At 57.0% G+C, this 23,494-nt stretch overlaps 1 protein-coding gene across 1 annotated transcript; it reads right to left on the bottom strand.

The window, feature by feature from the left end:
* Nucleotides 1-1,835: 1,835 nt before the first annotated feature.
* Nucleotides 1,836-16,787, bottom strand: GPRC5C (G protein-coupled receptor class C group 5 member C). The gene is made up of 5 exons (XM_032429633.1): nt 16,623-16,787; nt 9,702-10,784; nt 7,043-7,137; nt 4,914-5,063; nt 1,836-3,235 (listed from the first exon to the last, which is right to left on the bottom strand). The coding sequence occupies exons 2-5, from the start codon at nt 10,750-10,752 to the stop codon at nt 3,203-3,205; spliced, it is 1,329 nt and encodes a 442-aa protein (XP_032285524.1). The 5' UTR covers nt 10,753-10,784; nt 16,623-16,787; the 3' UTR covers nt 1,836-3,202.
* Between the last annotated feature and the right edge of the window lie 6,707 nt (nt 16,788-23,494).

The raw sequence follows: 23,494 nt of genomic DNA, 5'->3' as shown, positions 1-23,494 counted from the left end.
AATATTTATTAACATTTGCTGTCAACTGAAAGCAGTCCAATCCCCCATCTTCAACCTGGTTTCTTGACTTCCCTGTGCCCCAAGTGACCCTCTTAACACCTTGATGGTCAACCCCTGCCAGTCGGGGTCTGTCCCTCTCCATAGCATCCCCCTCCAATCCTAGCAACCTGTTATCCCACCCACTCTGGGGACCTCATGCATGAAGGACAGCAGAGAAAAGGGAAAGAGGCATCTCCGGAGGGCAGAACACAGTGAAATCTGGCCCTGAAAGCAGTGTGTCTGGGCAGAAAACACTGGACAGCTAGCTCCTGGATGCTCCACCTTGACTGTGACTTTCACGGAGTGACCCTGAGGAACTAGACACTAAATATGAACTCAGGGTGTTAGTACTTCCATTTTACAGACGAGGAAACTGAGCTGCCCAAAGTTACAAAGCTAGTAAGCAAGAGTCGGGATCCAAACCCATAACTGTTGGATTCCTAGGTCATGTTCTCTCTGCAGAACTGCCTCCTGCTAAAAGGGCATTTGGTTTCTGGTCCTCACTTCCTTCCCTGTACCTTTCAGTCACCCACAGCCCACAGAGGGACCCACCACCCCAGCCTCCATCCATCAATATCCCTTCTTCAAGGAGACGAAGGTCAGAGCCGCACCCTCAGCCCAAGGATGAGGATGAGGTCAGAGCATTACCCAGCTGGAGCAGATGCTAAATAATTCATGGGTCTGCTGTGAAGCGGGGGCTGCAGCTTCCGGGAGGGTCCAGAAGGCACACAGCAGACAGGAAACAAAATCTGGTCACTTGCACCTGAGTCTGATCTCCGCAAACCGCATGGGGCTGGAGAAAGTGCCTCGTTTGGTAACAAAGGGTTGGAGGGCACGACCCCAGGCAAGTCACTTCACCTATTTCTTGCTGCTCTCTCGTTTCTAGCTCTTATCCGAGGTGTGATCAAGTGCAGGAAACCAGTGTAAACCGGAATAGTGGATGTGGCCCTTGGCAGGTCCTCAGGGGAGGTACTGATCATCTCCCTGGCCCCGTCTGCCTTCCCACGAGCCCAGTATGTCACTCAATGGTGCCCCTCCAGCATGCCAGGCAGCAGCAGAACTATGATAGGGGTTGTCCCCCTCTCTTGCCCCATCCCTACATTCCCAGACCTTGGGGGGACAGGGGGGTGGGGCACAGGCACAAATCTTGGCTATTTTTGGAGGCTTGGTTTCCTCCCTTAGAATAAATCCCCAACCGAGAAAAAGTTAGTTGGAATCAAACTGCCTTTGTTGGTCTATAAGGGAAGAGACTAGGTTAAAAATATGTATTAAATCCCAGAAAAAAATCTCAGTGAGCACATGGGGACTCTGTGATAGGAATTCCTCGGAAACAGAGGACAAGGTCCTTTAATTCTGAGCAGTTAGGGTCCAAACTACTCCGCTTCGAGCTGAACGGCTTGACAGAGTGGGTATGAAATTTACCAAGGTATTGGTCTGATGTTACCTGTAATAGGTTCTGGCCTCTTCTAGTTTTCTTCCATCCCAGGCTCATTTGTGATGCGGCTGGACCACTTGGGGGAAGGCACCTCTCTCCTAAAAACACACCTGTCTTCTGTCTTCTCCACTTGGCCAAGGCCTGGAAGGAGCAGGGCCACTGGGTGACCCTGAGCCAGGGTGGCCTGCAGCTTTCAGGATCCCATCCTTCCCAAGCTAACACCCAGATCCCCGGAGAACTCGGACATTCAAACCCACATTCACTGCAGGCTGCTCTTCGTGGCCGCCTGGTGAGGCCAAGACTCACATGAGACTATCACTTCGAAAAGCAAGACCGTGCCTTTATTCACTGTAAGGGATCTTGGGGCCACTAACCTAGATCAAGAAAAGTCTGAGGTGCAGAGAGCTCCCTCTTCCCTCCATCAGAGAGAAGTAATACTCTGTTTGTGGAGCTAAGCAACCCAGCACATGATTGGTCAATGGTGGCGCTGGGGGTAGGGGGCTGTCACAGGCAGTCGTATGGCCCTACTCTCTCTGTAGGGCCTGAGAAATATTCCAGTAACAAAGGCACAGGCTGCTGGGGGCAGGAGGGTGGTGCTGGAGAGCTGTGGGCTGCCCACAGGGTGAGGTCGGGCCCTGCTCTTGTTCTCTCCCCCCCAACCCTGGGCACCCAGAGGTGACTCTGCGCTGAGCACAGAGCTCCAGGGACACGCCTGGGGAGGCCCCCTTGGGCCAGCCAGCTCTGCCTGGTAGCCAAGCGCAGGACAAAACCAGGAGACGATGCTACAGAGATCTCGTTCCTGTGAGTCTGGAGCTGTGCACATCTCCGCCCTTGCTCCACCATCATCAGGTCCTAAAGGATGCCCCCCACTTCCCTGGGTGGCCGTCAGGACCCTCTGGAGCATGTCGTGGGAGAGAACAGTGCCAGCACGTTTGGGGTGCCCAAGGCGAGGCAGAAATACTGTACATCTGCCCAGCAGGACATGGCATGAGTCCCAGTTCTGGGAGCAGCTGAGACCCCAGCCCATGTGATCCAGGACTCTCTGCTGGCCCCTGAGGATGCAGCCCCAACCCCCACCTTGTGTCTCGATGGGCCCCAGTTCACTGCAGGTGGGGAAGGCATGGGGCTATGGCGTAAGGGGGCACAAGAGGGAAGCACCAAAGGGTCTCAGATCCAGCACCCACAGGCCACGAAGAGGAGCGGTGTCTGCCCAGGCCTCGGGCCGAGCTCTGTCCCAGCTTAGGGGCCTTCCACGGTCCAGGTGGTGACAGGAAGCCCTGATGAGAAAGCCCACTTCCGCCAGGGCTTGGCTCCAAACACCCAGGCGCAGGCAGGACAAGCTGATGCTGGACACCAAGACAGCCAGGAAGGCCCGTGGTGTGAAGACAGGGCATCTGAGGATGGCCATCTGGAGAACCACAGCATGGGACACACGGGCTGTGACTAGGGGAAGGGTGTTGAGGGGGGACGGAGGCAGGCTGGGCAGTTCTGTAGATCCTTGTGGCCTCAGTCACGTGGGGGTCAGGAGAGGCAAAGGGAATGGCCCCAGGGCCCCAGCCACGCGCCTCAGGGCTTCACAGGCCCCCCACTCAGTCCTCTGCTTCTGGCTGGTGGCCTCCGGTCCCTCCCAGCTCCAATGACAAGGGCGGGAAAGGTGCTGGGCCCTGCCCAGCCCAGACAGAGGTATGAGGACATCAGGACGGACGTGTGGTTCAGGGAAGAGGGCTTCTACCATCTCGTTTTATTTTGCGGGGACTGAGCCTAAAGTAACCAGAAAGAACAAGAGTCAAAGGGGACCCTACCACTCGGGGGCCCAAACTCTGGCTTCTACTAAAAACAGTGTCTGAGTCCCAGCGGGGCTGGTGCAATCTGACATAGAAGGGAAACTCTGGGAGAAGTTTGTTTTTCTTCCGGCAACTTTCTCTCTCTTCCAACAGAGACTTTTTTTTCCCCCCTACGACCGGTGTCAGAAAATAGCTTCTGACTCGTTGGGTAGAAACATTCCCAAGCTCGGGAGGGGCAGGCTTGGCAGCCCCTTTGCAAAGCCCGGAGCCAGTGTCCGAGGGTCACGGCACTACTGTTCATCCAAGCCCAGGCCACTGGCTCGGCCCCAGGGTGGGCCTCGAAGACTGAGCTCAACACAACCTGACCGGTGGGGCCCCTCTGGAGGCCGCTGTGGCCTCGGTGGGTCGGTTTGCTTACCCCTGTCAGGGGCAGGAGAGGGACAGCCCCACCTTTTGCCTCCAAGGCCACGTCTGACCCAAAAATGGCACGATTCTGGGATTCTGACTCGGGAAAGAGGACAGAATGCTGTGCTGTCCACCTTTCTTGGCAGCCACGAGGTTTAAAAGGAGCTGATGTGGGAAGGCTTTGTTTACCATAAAGGGCTGAGCCAGTGGACACGTTAATAACTGTCCAGGAATGGAACCAACCAGAACCAGCTGACCCTTTCCCACCTTTGGAAACCCACTTTGTAAAGAAGTGCCAGTGTTCTCCGAGCCGTCCGCTTCCACCCGTGCTCGGCACAGCACCATCTAACAGCACAGGCCGGCGACTCTCCACCGCGTCCCTTAGAGCACTTGAATGGCCATCCCCCCTAAGAGGGTCTGAAGCTGGTCTGCCTTCCCTTACACACACCCTCCGCAGAGCTGCCCGATGGTGGGCCTGCCCTCCCCACTCTGGCCTCGTGCATGGCGGGGGCGGGCGGGGGGGGGGGGGGGGAGGCGCCCCGGGGGAAAAGCTGCCTGATCTCAGATAAGCCCAGATGCTGGACTAGACCCTGGACAGGCGCTGGGCCCAGAAATTCATTCTGACCGCCCGCGACACAACACGATACACAGGCTCAGCTGAAGACTCCTTCCCTGCGGGCAGGTGTCAGCTACTTAATTGCACGGAAGGAAAAAGCAGCAGCAGCGTTCCCGTGAGCCGGATTCGGAAGGAGAAAGAGGAGCCACCCCCAGCCCACGGAGGAGGAGGCTCATCAGTGACCAAGAGCCCGGGGTCAGAAACGACATTCCCAGAGGAAGGGCTCATAAAGCAAAAACGTGTTTATTAGGCACCCTTGCTCCTCATAGAGGAGCAAGACCCAGGACAGACGTGCCTGAGAAATCTCTCGAGGTGGCAGGAATCTCTCTGAAGACTCCAGAAAATGTTGGCACTGACCGGCCACCACCCCAAAAAGAACACTATCTGGCTGGAGCACGAAGCTCCACGAACACTGAGGCGTGGGTGGGGGGCCCCTGGGACACCCACCCAGACATTGGCAGACAGGGATGGCCTTCCCGGCTCCGAGGCACAGTTGCCCTGAGCCACGGAGGGGGCAGGGGCAGTAGGAGAACCGTGGGCTCCTCACCCAGGCCACGTCCCAAGGGCCTTCCCCAAATCTGCCTGCCTCCTCCTGACCGCCGACTCAATCCCACACGTAGGGGTTTCTAAAGACCTGGGAGTTCTTGCTGTCTCTCGGAGGTGTGGTGGCCCGGTGGCTCTGGGCCTCATACATGTCTTCGGCCCTCAGGGTGGAGTTGGCACTGCCCATCACCTGGCTGTTGGCGGTGGCTCGTGGGAGGATGACGTCGTAAGCTCCTTCGGACTGGAAGGAAGGACAGGAGGTCTCACAGCCAGGTTCTGCCAGGGCGGACGCACAAACACTCTGCTTCCTGCAGGGCTGTGCCTGCCAGCAGTACCCCCCCCCCCCCCCCCCCCCCAGCAGGGCCCCAGCGGCCGCCTGGGATGGGTGACTCCACCTCTCGAAACGGAGGGGCTGGCCTCTGACCTCAAGCCCCTTCCCTCACCCTGCAGAGCGCCAGGCCTCTAGGCATGGGAAGGGGCCTCTGGTCACCTCGGATGGCCCCGGGGCGTCACTATTTTCAGAAGGATCCTCTTCTCAAGCCTCCCCCCTCCTGCTCCCAACTCCTGGGGGAAATCCTGGGGCCCAGGGCAGAGTGAACCACACTGAGCTGCTACTACGTGCCTGTAATGGTCCCAGGCTCCCTCTTCCCCAGACCCTTCCCCGAGCCCTCAAATGGCAATAGGACACCCAGTGGCAATCAGAGCGGCAGGTCTGTGTGGCTGAGGACAGCTGGCAGGCCTCGGGCACACCCACACTTCTTATCTTGAAGCCTGGGCGGGTTAATCAGATGTGGAGACTTAAAACCCAAATTCTCTGCCTGGAACCTGGCTAGAGCTACAGTGCCCTACTCCTGTGTGGGGGAGAGATGGCTGTGGGGTGGAGGGTCCAGAGGCCCCCATCCCAGCTCCTGGCCTGAAGGCAAGGTGAACTCCTGGCCCCACCTGCCTTATCCCTAACCCCAGGGCCCCAAGCCACCCACCACCTTCAGTTGAATCAGACCCGGGTGGTCCTCCCACTGGTTTGCAATCCCCAGCTCGCAGGCCCCCGGAAGCTCCTGGAACATCCAGGCGGGTGGGGCTCAAACCTGGGTGTGCCTCAGAATCACCTGGGCAGTTGGTTCAGCCACAGCCACACCCAGTCAGGCTCTACCCAGTGGTGGCCTGGTCAAAGTTTAACTGGGGCGGGGAGGGAGGGAGCCCCCATCCGTAGTCTCCACTCATCTCCGTGGGTGGGTACTCCCTGTTCACCCAGATCCTCGACCCCCTGGGGCAGCAGGACTGGGTGTGGCCAGGCAAGTGAGGGGTGGCCAGGGTGAGACAGCTGCTGGAGGAAGGACCCTGGGGGGGGTTCCACAGTCTGAGTGGCTGGGACCAGCAGACTCTGCTCCTGTCCTCCAGAGACTCCTTGCCCCTCCCTGCACCTGGCAGCAGGTTCAGCTTAGGGAGAGGAAGGGGCTGGAGCTGGAAGTTTCTGATATTTACTGCACCGTGCCCCGGGGGCTCGTGGCACGGAGGGGGGTGAGAACACCACCCCGCTGACCTCCCTGGCTTCCTGTTCCCAGCGTCCTGCCAAGGCAGGTCACTGACATCTCCCCACAGTGACTGCCAGCCCAGGGGGAGGAACATATACGGAGTGAGTGAGAATCTAACCCACGGTCTTCCTGTTCCCACCCCCCACTGGCTAATGGAGCATCTGGTTTCCAGAACCCAGGGGAGGTATGAGGTTGAGAGCTAGAGCCTGCTTGTGGGGGGAAGGGAGCCAAGGCCCTCTTGGGACAGCTGTGGTTGAGGAGTAAGTACATACCCAGACCTGCTTTTTGGTCCTCTGTGCCTTTATGGGGGCACCAAAGATTGCCACCTCCCTACCTGGCTGAGACCTTCCTTTGTCCCTCCCTAAGCTCCTTAGGGTAAAGCTGGACTCTCCTATCGCTCAAAGAGGACCTGTTCTGCATTCTCCGCAGCCCGGGGCCCCAGTCCTGTGTGATGCCCCATGACACAGGGCGGGTCTCACTGCAGTGCAGCAGACATCAACTCCAGGAAAAGGGCATTAGGAGCCGAGGGGCTCTGTTCCCTGACGCTGATGCATCAGACGGAGAAGCCTGCCTTCTCCTTACCACCTCCGCCCCAGCCTGCACCGGCCACAGGGCCTCTGCACCAGCCGGCTCGGGCTGAGCTCCACGGCCCCCAGCGGGGTCACAGAGACCCTGGGACCCCACTCACCGGGCCTTTGTGCATCAGGGCCATCTCGGTGGGCTGGTACACACTGGTCAGCAGCTGCCCATTGTACCCACTATATGGTGACACTGGTCTCTTAGCTGCAAAGAAACATAGAGCCGTTTGGGGGCTGGGTTCTCAGGCAGGGCTCCCCAGGGGGGAGGGAAGGGCAGGGAAGAGGGGGCTCACCTGCCCTGGGATAACATCTAACCCAGGGAGGAAGCCTGGCCAGGGGTGGCCCACTTGCGGGGCGGGGTTGCAGGTATGGGGGCCCCTCCTGAGTCCAGCATGCGTCTGTCAGGAGTCAAGAAGAGCATGATGCTGCCTGCCTTCTGCTCGGGCTTTCCTGCAGTGTGAGGACCCCTCCCCCGCCTTCAGCCAAGAAAAATGCTCCTGTCAGCAGCCTTCATATCCCCATCCGCCCTCCGGGGCCAGAGGCCAAGAGGGGCACATGGGCCTTCGGCGGCCTTCCAAGACGGCCAGGCTCCAGCTCTGGCCTCTACCACTGCAGGCCACAGCTGCAAGGCGCTAGGGTAAGCAGAGCAAAGACCCCACAGCCTGAGACTGCCAGTCGTCCCGGGGCACAGCTGATCCTCCAGGACCCCACAACCCAGAGCCCCACCAGGAGGACTGAACTGAATGTACATACATCTTGTCCTGGGGCAGCCTGGCAAGATTCCAGGACTGTTTGCCGCTCCAAGAATACCTCCCGGTGCCCTCGGGTGTGATGCTGTCCCCATCTGCTCTACCCTGCGGGGGTTCCCAGGGTGTCCGAGGAAAGCTCACGACCAACCCCTGGGGCCCGAGGGCAGGCGGAAGGCTGTCTGTGTCCTGCAGGCTGCTGGCCCGCAGCTCCGAGGGACCACAACTATACAGGACTGGCTTCCTAAGTGCTGGGCCCACTCGATTGATTTTTCCATTTAGAAAAAAAAAAAAGAAAAGAAAAAAACCCTCACAGCCCCAGAAATGTTTGCCTTGCGAGGACAAAGGCTGAGTAGTATTACATGGGCCTCATGGCCAGACACCGGGCGGGAGCAGATGTGGGTGCACAAGCCCCACCCCCACTCAACTAGTCCCACTCTGTTATGTGGATCAGGGGCCACCCCCGTGGGCAGATCACAGATCAGGTGCCAGACAGGACAAAGGTCACTCCTTTCCCCAAAACAGAGATGATGGGGGGGGGGGTCCCAGTTTGTAGAGAAGAGGCAGGGAGTTCTGCTTCTGGAACTTCCCGTCTCTGACTCAGCCCTCTGGCAGGGACCCCAGAGCTGGTGACCGACAGTCAAGCAGTTGAAGTCTTAAGCCCCCAAACATCCTGCTCAGCCCAGTCTGGGGTTGGGGTCAGGGGTCTGTCCTGGTCCTTCTGCCCTCCAGTTCCCAGTCACGTCAGATAAAGGGGCTGTAGGCAGCTGACTAAGGACAGCACGCCACAGGACACATCAGGAAATGCGTGCACACTGAGCACACAGTAGGTGCTCAATGAATGCTAGCGGTCCTTACAGTTAACAAATGCCAGGGAAATACTCTTCCCTTTGGAAGCCAGGAGCTCAACTGGCCAAGTGTCCCAGAGAAGCATCTCTCCTCACCCCGCCCCCCAGCCCGCCTGCTTCTCAAGCTGCTTCCAAGGGGGAGGAGGGGGGCTTGGCACAGGCTGCAGAAGCTGCACCCATTCCTGCCTCTTCCAATTCCAGACACCCTCAGCCTGACCCCTCCGAGGCTGTACGGCTGGCTGGTGCCCCTAGTGCTGGGCTCCAACAGGAAAGCCCCATCCCATTAACAAATGAGCCGGGACAGGAGCTTGGGGACAAGCCAGCTGGAGAGTGGGTGCTGCTGAGATCAGGATGTGGCACAGTGCTTTTATTAAAAAGAACAAAATCAGGGCACCTGGGTGGCTCAGTTGGTTAAGCGTCCAACTAACTCTTGATTTGGGCTCAGGTCATGATCTCAGGGTCGTGAGATCGAGCCCTGTGTGGGGCTCTGCACTCAGCAGGGAGTCTGCTTCTCTCTCTCTCCCTCTCTCTCTGCCCCTCCCCTAGCTTGCACGTGCTCTGGCGCACTCTCTCTAAAACACATAAATAAATCTTAAAAAAAAAAAAAAAAGAACAAAATCTTAACTGAGAAGACTTTTAAAGGGAACTAAAATTATGAATATGTACATAATGGAAAAACAAGTCCGGGACGGGTGGTTGTAATCACAGTAAAAGGATAGGAATACAGCTAATAGCTAATACTTGTAGAGTAATTTCCAAGTGCCGGGCACATGCATTAACTTAATCTTCACAAGAACCCTATTTAACAGGAACCATTATCATCCCCATTTTACAGATGAGGAAACAGAGGCATGTGGAGGTAAAATACCAGTCAGAGGTGGCCCAGAACAGGAAAGAACAGGGTAGAACTGGGAGGAGCCAGCCGGAGGGAATTTTATCTGTGGGTGTTTTAAATTTTACAGTGGAAATATATTCATGAACTACAGGAGTACTAAAAACAAAACAAAACAAAAACTTAAAAATGGAATTTAGGGGCTTGAAGGCAGAACGCTAGCGATCATTCGAGAGCCTTCCATCTCGCTCAGGAGACCAGCCCCCCGCCCCCCCGCCCCATTCTACCGTCCAGGATGCAGAATGACAGACGGGGTACGCGGGGAGGGTATCCCTCCGCCTACCTGAGGCTGGCTCGTCCATGGAAAACGCCTTGTTCTCCACAAACATGCTCTGGCCCTTCTGCTCTTTCAGGATGGTCTCGTAGCCGACGCCACGGGTGGGGTACATGTCCCCCTGGTAGTTCTGCTCTGGGCTGGCCTTGGTCACCTGGGAGACCTCCGGGATGACATAGAAGAGGACAAAGGCCCAGGCGTTGGCGGCGAGGGCGATGGCCAGCGTGGGGTCATCCCAGGTGGGGTTGTTGCGCTGCTTGTTGCCGTACGTGTACATGACAATCCACACCACCCATATGGCAATGGAGGTGGCCGTGGTGAGCAGCACGAAGACCCCGTGCTTCCGCCAGCGCTTGAAGTGGCCACACAGGGCAGGCCAGGCCCCCGTGAAGGCACACAGCAGCAGAAGCATGACGTAGATGAGCGCCATGACGAAGTCCATGTTGGCAATGGCGCAGGGGGAGGCCGAGGCCCCGGGGGCACTGCCATTGCCCAGAGGGCCGCCCTCGCCGCCGCCGCGGACCAGCGTGATGATCAGCCACTCGGTGTTGATGATCACCTCCACGAGGGTCAGCAGCAGCGCCACAGTGAAGATCACCCAGCCCCGCGGCCCGTGGTTCTTCCGTGCCAGAAAGTTGAGGGCAAAGACATGTGCCACCAGGCAGGAGAAGCAGATGGCGAACAGGACTCCAAAGAGGAAGCGCCGAGAGGCACAGGTGGAGAAGTCAGGCTTCACCACGCAGGCAAAGACGAGGCAGAAGAGGCCCAGGGTCCCCAGCAGGAAGAAGACCTGGGTCCCCAGGAGGCTCCGCTTCTTGGTGTCCTGCACAAAGGGGAGGCTGGCCACAAGGATGATGGTGAGGACAAAAGTAGTGACAACTCCCGCCCCAGCCACTGCCTCCAAAATGATGCCCCAGGCCCCGGAACGGTCACACAGGTTGTAGTACAGGGGGTTGAGGTCCGGGCTGCAGCCAGGTGGCACATGGTTCTGGGCCTGGGCGCCTGCGATTAGGAAGACGGGCAGCCCCAGGCACGTCAGCAAGGCTTTGGGGATGGCCATGCTGGCTCCCAGGCCAGGCTCCGGCTGGGTCCCTAGAGACAGAGAGGGAAAAGGCAAAATCAGTCCTCCAAGGCCAGACTCTGACACCCAAGTCCCTTGCTTGCCCCTGTCCTGAACCGGGGCAGACAGTGCGAGCTGATCACGAGACTGTCCCCACGGGCTTCAGATTCCTTCTTGACACAGCACTCCTGGGAGGCATATCAACTGACCAGAGAGGCAAATGAGATGGAGCCCATTTGTCATCTCCGGTCCTACTCACGGAAAAGGAGGAATCTGTCACTGAATTTTCAGATTTCCCCCTCCCCTATCATAACCAGCATCCGAACCTTCCCTGAGCTCTTGCAGTTTGGATTGAGGGTGATAGGGTTTGAGAGCAAGTCAAAACCAAGCCACTCCGCACTTTCTCTCTGCCCTGACCCTCTCAGAGTTCAAGAGGCCTTGACACTGTGCCCTTCAACTCTGCCCCTGTGATGCCCACGTCCATGGCCAACCTGCCATGCGCTCATTCACGCAGTAGGTACTTCACGAGCACCCGAAAGGCATGACCTGCAGCCAGAGAAAACGAAGAGACAGTTCTCTTGGATTCCTCCCTACCACCTCCCTTTCCTGCCCTTCATTTGCCCACTTTTCACGCCAGCTCTCCTCTTCAGAATCCAAACTTCTTTGTCTAGCTCGGTTGCTGGAGTGAAGGATAAAATAATTTCTCAGCTAGGGAGTTAATGACTTCATGCAAAAATCCTCCTATGAGGCATTAACATTTTTAAAAGCAAGAATGGGGAAGGGCAATGCAACGCCCAAAGGAACTCATCTGTCACGGAAGACCGTTAAGGCATTGTAGCCAGAAGGCAAAAAAGGGTCTTTCATTCACACCAGGAAGGTACCCTATCACTCTACGTACTACTCATTCGACCAGTCCCGACGGCGGCGGCTCTACCAAGGCCTGTAGATGAGCAGCAAAGAAAACGGAACCCCTGCTCTCAACACCAGCTGGACTATCCCTGTGTGGTGTGGAGATAAAGAATGTGGCAGCTTAAGAGAAATTAAATATCCAATCAATGAAAGACTTTAAATTTACTTGGAGAACAGAGAATCTCAATGTTCTAAACAGCCAAGTTCAAAAATACTGCAGAATACAGATATGCACATTAAATTGCCCCTTACGTTCAAGTAACTAGTTATAACCCTGCTTCTTCCTCTCTCACTTCTTGGGTCCTCGGAACTCTCCGGAAAGATGGCAACCAAGCTTTCCAGGATGATCGTGACCACTAGTGGCTCTCAGGGGAATGGCATGATCCAACTCCTCCCACCTCCTTTCTTCCTCCTTTGGGGGTAGTGATGCATAGTCCACCCCCTTAAGTTTTCACCATTCCTAGTTACCTAATTTCTAACAGGCGAACAAAAGTCCTAAATCTCAGTCAATAGAAACTGTCTCTCTGTAATTGATAAGTGGAAGAGTACGGGCTATTGGATCAGGGAAAATAAAACCCATAAATTAAGTGAAACCGACATAATAAAGATCGTCAATTTTCAAAGTCCTTTAACATATCCTACAGACCCAAGGTGCCCCTTGAAAATACTGCCGGTATCTCGACCTTCTCAGCTACTTCATTTTTAAAAAATTTTTTTAAAGATTTTATTTATTTATTTGACAGAGAGCACAAGCAGGCAGAGTTGCAGGCAGAGGGAGAGGGAGAAGCAGGCCCCCCGTGGAGCAAAGAGCCCGATGTGGGGCTCAATCCCAGGACCCTGGGATCATAACCTGAGCCGAAGGCAGAGGCCTAACCCACTGAGTCATCCAGGCGCCCTCAGGTACTTCATTTTTCAGTTAAGCTTGCTTTTCCTCCAAATACTACCTATCATTAACTCTTAATAAGCTAACATCTTTATTGTTTTCCTAAATAACTGCATGGTCAGAACTCAGTTTCTCTTGACTTCTGATGCAAAAGCACGTTTCCCCTGCGTCGAGATTTAAATAAGCTTTCGTAGGGGACTTTGTGCAATCGTAAATCAATAAAGCATAAACTGTATTTACAACTGCTGGAAAGAAAAACGAAGGGTGGAGGATTGATGGGTAAGGAGAAACACTGAACCACCCCAGGGAAGAGGTAATTTGCAGATTACATGCTGTGGGTTCCTAAGCCTTCAACCCCATCTTGGGTGTTTGGGGCTCATAGCAAAGTAGCCAGAACTTGTGGTAAAGTTGGAGATGTGGAAGTGAGCCCTGAGAAAGGCCACCCTGAGTTAGCCCCCAGGTATCTGCACATCTTCCAGCACTTCACCCCCTCCCCGCTCTGGGTCCCAGATTAGATACAGGCAATTATTCCCAATCAGAAAATATTTACTGTGCATTTTGGTGGGGGGAGGGGGGACGACAAAGCCAGTCGTTCTCAGAGCTCTGGGAAATACAAAGATGAACAAATACAGCCCGTGACTTGACGGTTTGTTTTTTGTTTTTGTTTTTCTCCCTGACTTGATGGTTTTTAAAATCCAGTACGAGAGAGAAGGTAGGTCTGTGAGAAAATGGTAAGTGCCACACAACAGAATTTGCCTCTGGGAGAGGGAAAGGTGCTCCAAGAACACAGAGGAGGAAGCTCTTCCCGCTGAGGGGTCAGAAAAGAACGGAGAAGACCTTTCAACAGCATTTTATTCAGTATTTTATCACCTTCAAGTATGATCCGAGTTTGTAAGGGGAGACACAGACTAGAAGTGCTACAGGGAAGGAGGTTGGGGCATCATTCTAAAGGCAATGGGGAGCCACTGAACTAAAGCTGTGTTTTGCACAAACGCGGCGTAACTAGGATTGTGCTTTCAGATCTGAATCTGGCCAAAAGCACAGGCAATCGATTTATTGAGGACACATTCACCCGTTTAAAGATCGAGGCCAAAGGTAAAGCCATAATGGCCAGATCTGAGAGATCCTTTCCCAAATAAAATCTAAGGACTGACTGGAGGTAGGGGGAAAGAATACCAAAGCCCACACTACAAGTTTAAATCTGGTAACAGCCATGTCATGACAAAAACAAAACAAAACCAAGCCAGGTCCCATTTAGCTCTGCAACCCTTCTGGTCACTTACTCTTCTTGAGCCATCTTGCTCTTAGAAGTACACGTCTTTACCCTGCCGGCATCCAGCAACCTCGCAGCTCTCTGCCCGCCCCACCAATGTGGGGAGAACTCCCAAGAAGGAAAGAGGAACCTACCTGTTCTTGCTGTTGCTCCTCCCCGCCCAGGTACCTGGCTGCTCCGGGGCCCTGATACTTACCAGCCCCAGAAGAAACAAACCATTCCCACCGGACACAATCCATTTCTCTGTTCCCCGGAAAAATGCAAGGGTGAGTATGGAGACAGGAATACACCTACTCAGGCCTAGGGCAGTGATCCGTGGAGGCCAGCAGATTTAAAGGAAGCTCAGCAGAGCTCTGCATGTGTCCTTTGACCTCCCCGAGTGCAGATTCAGCCAGGCAACCCATGCCACTTTTTACATGGCGGAGAAGGGGAAGAGCACTGCAAAGAGAGGGACCTAGCTCTGCCTAAGAGGCTCTCCCTCCCGCGGGTCCCTAAAGCCTGCACTTCCTGGCTGTCTTCTGAGCCTTGATGGCTCTTCTGTGCATGAGTCTCCCCTACCAGGCTGGAAGGTGTGTGAGGGTAGTGAACAAGACGTATTAACTTAGCATCCCTGTAAACACCTAGTGCTGTGCCTTGAACAGAGTAGACATCAGAGCAGGCATTTAAAAAAGCCTTCGCTGAACAGACTCAGTGCCCCCTTCTCCCCTGCCTTCTTCAGTGTGGAGTCACATCTTCTGCTTCGAGGTTCTCAGTGGGACCGAGGGGAGTGGGAGGGGGACCGCCTCCCGCCCCATGAATTTCTCCAACACCAACACTGCGGCACAGCCCGGTCTCGGATTATTTCCTGGACAAAGGGGCCCTTTTGCTTCACCTCCCTGGAATCAGTCATACAGATATTTTTAATCACCTCTGAAATCGGCCTCTCCCCCACTCAGCCACTCAGCACCCCAGCTCTGGTCTGAGTCAGCCCAATCCAGTTCCAGAATCCCCTTCCTCCCAGTTTCCCTCTCCAGGAGGAGCAGAGAGGCCTCAGCAGTGGGGTGGGTTCAGAGGCGAGCTGGCCCTGACTGGCTTGATCAGAGGCGGTCAGGCCCTCTCATCTTTCCAGAACAACCCCCTCCTAACCTCCCACCATTCACACCAGAACCCAAGAACCCCTAGGGCATAGGAGACCAACCTGAAGAGGACACCATGGGCTTCACAGTGCCGCCCTGGTCTGCATCTCCCAGGCTCAAGGATAGAGTGAGAGAGAGACACACAGCCTGTGGTGCCTTGACCCCTGACAGCCCCTCTCAAAGGCACCTAGGCTCACCCAGGGATACCACAGAGCATCCTCATTCCTCAACTGCCAGCACTCGGCAGCCTATCAGGAGAGATGGATGGACCCACCAACAGCCCTCCCACCTCCTCCCCTTCTCCCCCATCCCACCCCCCTTTCTGGAGTTCTGTCCTTATGCCTTATCATCTTACTCCTGTCCAGGGGCTCTGGCGACTAAACCCACCAATAAGAGGGATCAGAGATCAGGTTGGGAAGGGAGGGGCTTCCAGGAACCTCAGCCTAGACCTCCGCATTAAGTGGACATTTGGGCCAAAATTTCCTGAGCATTCTGAAACGTGGAAGTCTTCAATCCAAGGGTCTGCTCTGGAATGCCGCTGTGGAATGCGCCCCACACCCCTCCCCACCCCCCCCCACACATGTAGTAAGACACAAGGTGGGGACAACCAAGTGCAAAAAACCCTATTTTGACACATTCTGGTTCCTGTGCTTTAGGATCAAGATCATGGAGCTTTTAAATGATTGGCTTTTCCAGGGTGTAAAACTGCGGGCTTCAGGACGGAGGGGCGCTACCCAACCCCTGCGGCTGCAAAGGGCCCTGGAAAAGCCCTGGGGGGTCGGAGGGATCTAGAAGCCAAGCTGCCTGAAGTAGGGGCTCTTTGATGGTCTGATGCCAAACTTCCTACAGGAAGATTCTGAGAATTTCCCTCCTCACCCCTGGGGTCTACACCGGCGCTCCCCAGGCCTTGGATGCAGAATGAGTAGGGACCCCAGCCTGTCTCCCGCATTCCCTCTGGCCACAGAAACCTGCTCTCCCCATCCTCGGGCACCGGAGAGGAGGCTGGCCCACCAGTCGCTGCTGACCGTGGACTCACGCAGAGAGGCAGCGGGAGTGGAGGGGGCACCGACTGTGGAGTTCGGGACAGCGCCGGGCTTCCCCCACCCCCGGTCCCCAGCTCGCGCCGGTTTGTAAAGTTTCTGCGACCGAGCGGAGCCGAGTTGGCGCGGCGTCCTCCGCGCTCCCCCTCCCCCGGTCCTCCACCCTCGGGCTTCTGCCCTCGCCCACGGCCCGCCGGCCCGACCCGGCTCTTCCGGGCGGCGGAGGGGAGGGCGGAGCGGGAAGGCAGCAGCCCTTACCTGGGACGCGCCGCCCGCCCCACTCGGCGCGGCGTTTGGGGCCACCTCCAGCTCCAAGCGGAGCGCGGGCGGGGTGAGAGGGGCTCGGCGGAGGGCGCGGAGCCAGGCGAAGCCCGGGCCTGGGGTGGCGGGGCCCGGGCGGGGGCTCGGGGCGCAGGGCCTGCCTCTCCCGGGAGCCTGGGCTGGGCTGGCCGCACTCGGTCCCTCCTTCTGGCGCTGGCCTCTCCCCGCACTCGGCTCCTTTCTCCGGGCGAGGGTGGGCCGGCGCCTGCATCACCGTGACATCACCTCCATTCAGGAGCTGATCGCGCGGCCGCGGCGCACCAGGTATGTGCAACCCGTTTGCACGGCAACAAAGCCCGCCAGGCCCTCCCCCCCCCCCGCCGACTCACCTCCAGGCTCCGGCGAGGCGCACTTTCCGGCCGGGGAGGGAGCTCGGAGTTTCTGGCGGAGCTGGTCCGAGTGTTGTTGCTGTTTACTGCCACGCCCCCGCACGCGGGCGCGCGCACTCACGCGCACTCACGCGCACTCACTTTCAGGATTTGGCTCTCCCTCCGGAAAGCGGTTTGGGGGGCAGGCTCTCCCACCCCGCATGTCCCAGCGCGCACACACGAACACGCGCGGGGGCCGCCTTGGTGCGTCTCACCGAGCCTTCGTCACCTTCGTCCTGGCTCTCCCGTGAGGGACACACGCCGGGCACAGTTCGCTGCTCTGGGCTAGAGCGAGGCGCACACTCAAGACACAAAGTCCGTCTTTGTCACGCCTTCTGCGCCCCCTCCCCTCCCCGAGCTTGCACACGTGGACACACCACACGCCGACTGTCCGCCTCTAACACGCGCGGCCTTTTCCCGGCACCTGGGTCACCAAACATGCATGGACGGGGGGACCCCGCGAGCGCCCCTACCGCCGTGGGCCGGGCCCGGAACCCCTCGGAACCGTGAGCAAACGTCGCCCTGGGCCCGACTCCCCTACGCCTGGATTTCCTGCGACCGCGCCAGACACGGTCCAACTCTGAGCGCGCGCTCCCCTCCCCGCGTCCCCGTTCCCTGTTCCGACTTGTCCTAATTAGCCTTCACGGTCATGTTCCCCGGGGTACAGTGTTTAACCCGGACCCCGCAGTCCCTGCGCTCAGGGACGCAAGGGCCCTGACTCCGAGTCCAGCCCTCCGGCCGCCCGCGGACTTTTCCACGAGTTCGGGTACCCTCCGCCCCACTCCGCGCCCCACCCCCACTCCCTGCCCGGGGGTGGATCAGCCCGTTGCCACCCTTTCCCCTCCAGCCCCAGGAATCAGCAGAAAGGGGACCGCAGAACTGGGATAGCGAATCCAGTCGGGGACGTCCCCGGCCCAGTAAACAAGAGATTTTTTCCGGCCGCCTTCCCCTGGGGCTGGCGCGCCCCGCGGGAGGTGGGCTGCGCGGTCCGGGGGCGCCCAGCGGGGCCTAGTCAGCCTGCACGGGAGGCCCGGAGGGGCCGCGGCGCCCCGGGAAGGGAGAGGTTGTTGGGCCTGGCCGGGGCCCAGGGGACGCGGAGGGAGGGCAGGGCGACGGGTCTCCGGGGTGCTGGTTCTCGTGACGCCGAGTCGCCTGGGGGATCGCCAGCAGCGCGCGGTTGGAGCCAGCCGGCGGCGGGGCGGGCGGCGGGGCGTGTTTGCACAGCCCGGGGCGCGCGGGAGGCGGGGGAAGCGGCTGGTCCCGGGCTCGGGGGTGGCAAGGTTGGGGGGAGGGCGCGGGGAAAGGGGAGGGGTACCTCCGGGGCTGTTTGTGTGCCTCAATCTACGACAGGCAGAAGTCAAACTCAATGAATCACCAGGAGCTGCCGGAGCGATAAACGTCAGGCCTGCCCCTCCCCTCGCGCACCGGCTTTTCGGAGTCCAGGAGGGAATGTTTGCTTAGCGGCCGGGGCCGGCCGTGGGGCCCTGCGTTTTCTAGAACCTGCCTCCCTCCCTGTGCCTTGCCCTCGCTTGCAAGTCTGGGAAGTGCGGTGATCACTGAATTGTTTCCTTTCTTTTTAAATATTAAGATTAAGAGCGCGTTTCTGGTGCGAAGTTGTGCGTTACTTTCGGTCTCCCTCCCCTAACTCCACCCCCGCCCCACGTCTCCCGGACCCTCCTGTGAGGGTGTGCAGGCAGGTGCCCGCGCTGGGAAGGCAAGCCCTAAGTGAGCGGGTAAGTCCCTCTGGCCTCTGACTGTAGCTTTCATTAACAAGGCAGGTATTGTCCACTGAGGGTTGCTCCTTAGCATACGTGAAAAGCCAATTCCGAGAGCTGGGGATGGGTGTAGGGGAAGTGGACTGGGGGCAGATGAGTTGTGGATCCAACCCGTCTTCTCAGTTTGCTCTCAAGCTTCTGGAACTCCTTCAGGTACAGAAGACTCTCCCAAGAGGCAAGTTTTCCCCCATCAGTCCCTGCCCAGGCAGGGGTAAGGTTGGGGTATGGGGTGCCTGGCCACCCACTGGGAGTGGGCCAAGAGGCCTGCCAGCCCTGAGCAGTAGGCACCACTGGAAATGTAGGACAGCTTTCTGAGAAAGGTTTGCTGGGTCCCTTTTCACCCCGTCTCACTCTGGAACAAGATCTGCCTTCAAAACAAAGCAAGGCCCTCGGGGCAGATGACCCAGCCCTTTGAGCCTCCAGGATCCCAGGTGCCCTCTGCTTTAGTCCCTGGGGCAGGGCCTGGCTGGCTGTGGGGTGGTGGGACTGGAGGTCCAGATCTTGAGAGCGCCACCCCACTCCAGCCCCCCTGAGTCCCACTGTGAGGGTGGGGGGTGCTTCTGGACACTGGCAGCCTTCCTTGGTTAGAAGGGATGTTCTGTGAGAGGTGTGTTGTTTTCCAAAATTCCGGGTACAGGGTCGTCTGTGTCCCCAAATGCCATTCACCCAGTTTAATGATCCGTAGGCATATAAGCCTTTATGAACTCCCGTTTTCACCAGAAAATAACACTTTGTGAAGTCATCCCCTATGGATACTGCCCACCCACTGTGCAGAGAGATCCTGGAGTAATGGATTGTTGGGGAGTGTCTGGCTCCCTCCCTCCCCTTATATATGGTGCTTGAGTTCCTTTTGGGCCGTGGAAACTCCTTTCATCCATCCCAGCCTTCCTTCTCTGAGCTGCTAGAGGCTTAGGGACTGACAAGGCCCCAGGGCCGGAAGCAGTTCTGCCACCTGCCATCTGTGATCTGGATGGGTCACTGCATCGCCCTGGGCCCTACTTTCCTCTCCTGTACAATGGGCACGATAACCCCACCCTTCCATCTTGTTGTAACATCCAGATGACTCCGAGTCTAGAATGTTCCTCACACAAACCTGCCGCTCACAGGTGCCCCAGGTGCCCAGCGGTCAGCCTCTCCTTTCCTGGTGCATCCCCTCTAATCTTAGTCCTGTCAAGTTAAAGTCCTGTCTTCTCTGACCTTTCAATTCTGTTTTACGGTTATCGGAATAGCCTTATCATGCCATGCTCTGGGCCTTCGCCGCAGCTGTTTCTTTTTCCTCCAACATCCTCTCCCTCCCACCCCCCCTTCTCTGACCAAAATTCTTACAAAAATCAGCTCTGCCTCAAAGCTCAGCCCCAGTGTCCCTCTGTGAAGTTTTCCTCACCTTCCCCAGAAATAACCGTGGGAGTTGCTTTACCTACAGCTTTTGATGCATTTGTTTATTTATCATTAGCCCAGTGTATCTTCATCAGGCCTATCAGCTGTTGTCTCCGCAATTAGACTGTGCCCTTCTCAAGAGGGGGACATGTTTCACGCATCTTGTGGTCCCTGGCATCTGGCACAGAGCCGGTCACGTAGGGTAGCTCCATTGTCTTATGGTCAGGACCATAGTGGTAAGAGTAGCGATCCAGCCCCTGGAGAGTAGTCCGCCGCCGACCTTCCCCTCGAACCACAGGCCTCGAGCAAGCCGTATGCACCTGCCCTGCCTACCACACCTGCCCTGCCCATGGCACGAGGCCTTCCTGGGAAGCAGGCAAGCCCAGTGCCTTTTGGCGAAGTCCACTGCCCCTGAGCCAACAATGCCCTCCATTCAGAGTCCAGGTAGAGGAACTTGACCACCTGGCTTGGGGCACAAGGGGTGAGGAGGCTAGAGGTCAGTTTTGCTCCCTAGAGGGACTTCCTTTTGCATGGGGAGCAGGAGTCCATATTGCAGCTTCAGCTGGTGGAATCGCTCTCAGGAGCCATTTCCTTCTCTGGGGAGGGGAAGGGCTGCCCCCTCACCCCCACCGGGGTTGAGTGCCCTTGGTCTTGTGGCCTGGCCCCAGTGAAGCGAGAACAGTCCCTCCCTGAGCAGAGGGTGGAAGCTCTTGGCTCCCTGACAGGTAGGTGCCTGGAATCCTGTACCAGGCGGCTGGGTGCCCCACAACTGGCTGGTAAACAGATTTTGCATTTGACTTTTCCTTGCTCCCAGGCTCCATATTAACTGGTTACTGCCCAGCCTATGGTGTCTGGCTAAGTCTCCTTTTCTCTTAGGTTTATAGAACTGACGCTTGCACTAGTCGGTACCCCCGTTTTTTTTTAAAGGACCCAGGTCCCAAGGTGGCACCTTAAGAAACAGGAAGCCAGGGGTCTGGGAGCGGGCAAGTTAAACACTAATTCCCCACAACTCGCTACCCATGGATGATCCCTGTGGAAATGTACCCGGAAGTGGGCCTTGGGCAGAGCCTGCTGGAATGTCACCTGCTGCCAAGCCCATCCTCAGTGGCCACAAATCTGCTTCTCCTTATCCCCCTCCCTGTCCATGGCTCAGTGGCCACTAACCACCTCCCTGTGGAGGAGAGAACTGGATTTTCTGAGCTGCCCCGGTCTGGAGAGCGTCCATCAACACACAGTGGATCTAGGAACCAGGGTCAAAGCAGAGGGTCCAAGGAGTCAGGCCCCTCTGCCCATGAGCCCCTTCCAAAAACGAAAAAGAAATGTGCACACAGTGCTGCATCTAGTTCCCCCTTACCTTCGGGGGAGGGAGGGTCTCACCCCCATCTGAGAACATTCCAGGGATGGGGTACCCTTTTACCTCACTCCAGCGGCTACCTGGCCCCAAGCTGATTACCTCGCTTACAGTCTTCCTCCCACTCGTCAACACCTCCAGTCACCCTGCAAACCGCCGTCCATCAGGGGACATTCCCTGACTTCACCCCGTCGCTCTGCTGAAATCTTCGCTGGCTCCCACTGCCTTGAAGTGAAAGACTAAGCTTGCTCGCTCAGCATTCAAGACCTCTGCAACCTGCACTCAACCCTGGGCGCCAGCCTCATCCCCCTCCTCTTCCCCACTCCAGCCTGAGAGGTCAGCTCCCAGTCTGGCCACTGGACTTGCCTTCCTGTGGTTTTACTCACACCCCACCCCCACCAACTCTCAGTCCGGGAAGCCCCCTCTGGATCTCTCTGCTCCAGTCCCCTTTTAAAGTCCTGTGCTCCTCCCAGAATTTTTGGCTGGTGACCCCACCCCATAGTCCTCCTCCCTCTGCTCTCCTAGAGCTCCCGTTCTAAGGCGAATTTGCTAGCCTAGCACTGCTCTGCATCGTTAATTGTATCTTATGCATAAATATCTTGCCTCTCTAATTGCTGATACGCTTGGTGGGGATTGGATTCAGATTTCATGTCTGTCCTTCCTTGCAGCCCCTAGGATAGTGCTTTATACCCACAATAAAAAAAAGCAATAAATATCAGCAGAATAGTGGACAGACCGGCTGGGAGCTGAGCGAGGCTGCCTTCTTGAAGGGGAAGGGCAGGCTCAGGGTCTAGCCTTGGCCTTGCGGCGGTCATGAACCCCCTACTCAGATCCCTGGCTCCCTCTGGCCCCCAGAATTCCAGGCCAGGAAGTTCAGAGAAATGCTAGCTGGTCTGATAATGCAATCCTCATCATAGCTTGCCTCTGTGTAGTGCTGTATGATTTTCAAGTGTCTTTTATATATATTCGATCCTTATAACCTTATGAGTTCAATAAAGCAGATATGCTCTCCATTTTATAGATGTAAAAACTGAGGTTCATAAAGGCCAAGCAATGTGCCGTGGATTAAAACCCATTTGTCTGAACTCCGCTGGACTTGCATTTCTCTGTGGGGTGCCCGCAAAGTGCTTTTTCTCATCTCTCCTGTAGCTCTTACCTTTTCTGCCTTATTAATGTACGTGTCTTATGTCCCCAACCAGGGTGCAAGCTCTTTGAGGGAAAGATGTGCACCTGATCCATCTTGGTTCCCTTGGTGCCCTGCCCATAGTAGGGCCTCAATAAATATTTGTGAGGGAGGAAATAGAGGAAGGATCTGGACAGGCCTGCACGGGAGAAAGACATTGGCAACAGAGCCCCTGGCGTCGAGCTGACACTGTCCCTTCTCCCGACAGTCCCTTCACCCTCCGAAGCCAGCCTCCCGCCACTGCTGTGCTAGACAGTTGCCTGGCCTATGGCAGGGCCACCTGTCTCCCTCTCTAACCCCTTCTTCCTTCTCCAGCCCTGTTCTCCGGGTGGCCGCTGGCCCCTACGGCCACTCACGTCCCTTCTGCGCACACTGCAGCCCGCCCTGCCTTCGGGCCTGCTCACCGGCCCCGCCAGCCACCAACACAATTCTCTCAACAGCATTCAAAAGACCCAGTCGCTGCCCCCACCCGCTCGCCTGGGATCGGAGGGCACCCTGACTCTCGAACTCAGCCAGGACCCCGAGGTGATGGAGAAAGCCAGGGTGTCACAGGAGAGCCAGAGTCACGGCACTCACCAGAGACGGCGCTCCAGCGGGGCAGGCCCAGCCAGCTGGCTTCTGGGAGGTGTCCAGTCCCAGCTGATCCCCCCGCGCAGCTTGGGGCTCCCTTGCCGGAAGGCCAGCTGCCGTGCAGCCGGACGCTGCCGGGAACCTAGCCGCGCTATTCTGGGAGTGTGCTGGAGCTCCGGGCTGCCTGGCAGCAGCTGAAATTTCAGCCCCTTTGGTTTCCACGCTGTTCTTCTCCTCCCCTCTGATGATAAGGCAGAGTTCAGTCATTATGCAAAGTTCAGAACCACGGATGGTGCATTTGAGGGTCTTAATAGCAGCTGTGGTTACGCTAAAGTGGGACCTGGCCATAAACCACGTACACTTGAGCCCGCTGATGCAAAGGCCTGCGTTCTCGCTGCCAGTCATCCAGACCAGAGCCGTGCTTCTTTACTTTTACAGTCTGGCCCCGTACCCACCCTGCCGCATTAACCCGCTCTCAGGCTTTCTGGCACAGTCCCTCCCAGATAAAGCCAGTGGTGGAATTCCTCTGAGACCCTGTTTTCTTCCTTCTTCTTCTTCTTTTTTTTTTTTCTTTGAT

Source organism: Phoca vitulina, unplaced genomic scaffold, assembly GCF_004348235.1.
Source record: "Phoca vitulina isolate PV1807 unplaced genomic scaffold, GSC_HSeal_1.0 scaffold41, whole genome shotgun sequence".
Classification (NCBI taxonomy): domain Eukaryota; kingdom Metazoa; phylum Chordata; class Mammalia; order Carnivora; family Phocidae; genus Phoca; species Phoca vitulina.
This window is presented reverse-complemented; position numbering and strand designations above follow the sequence as displayed.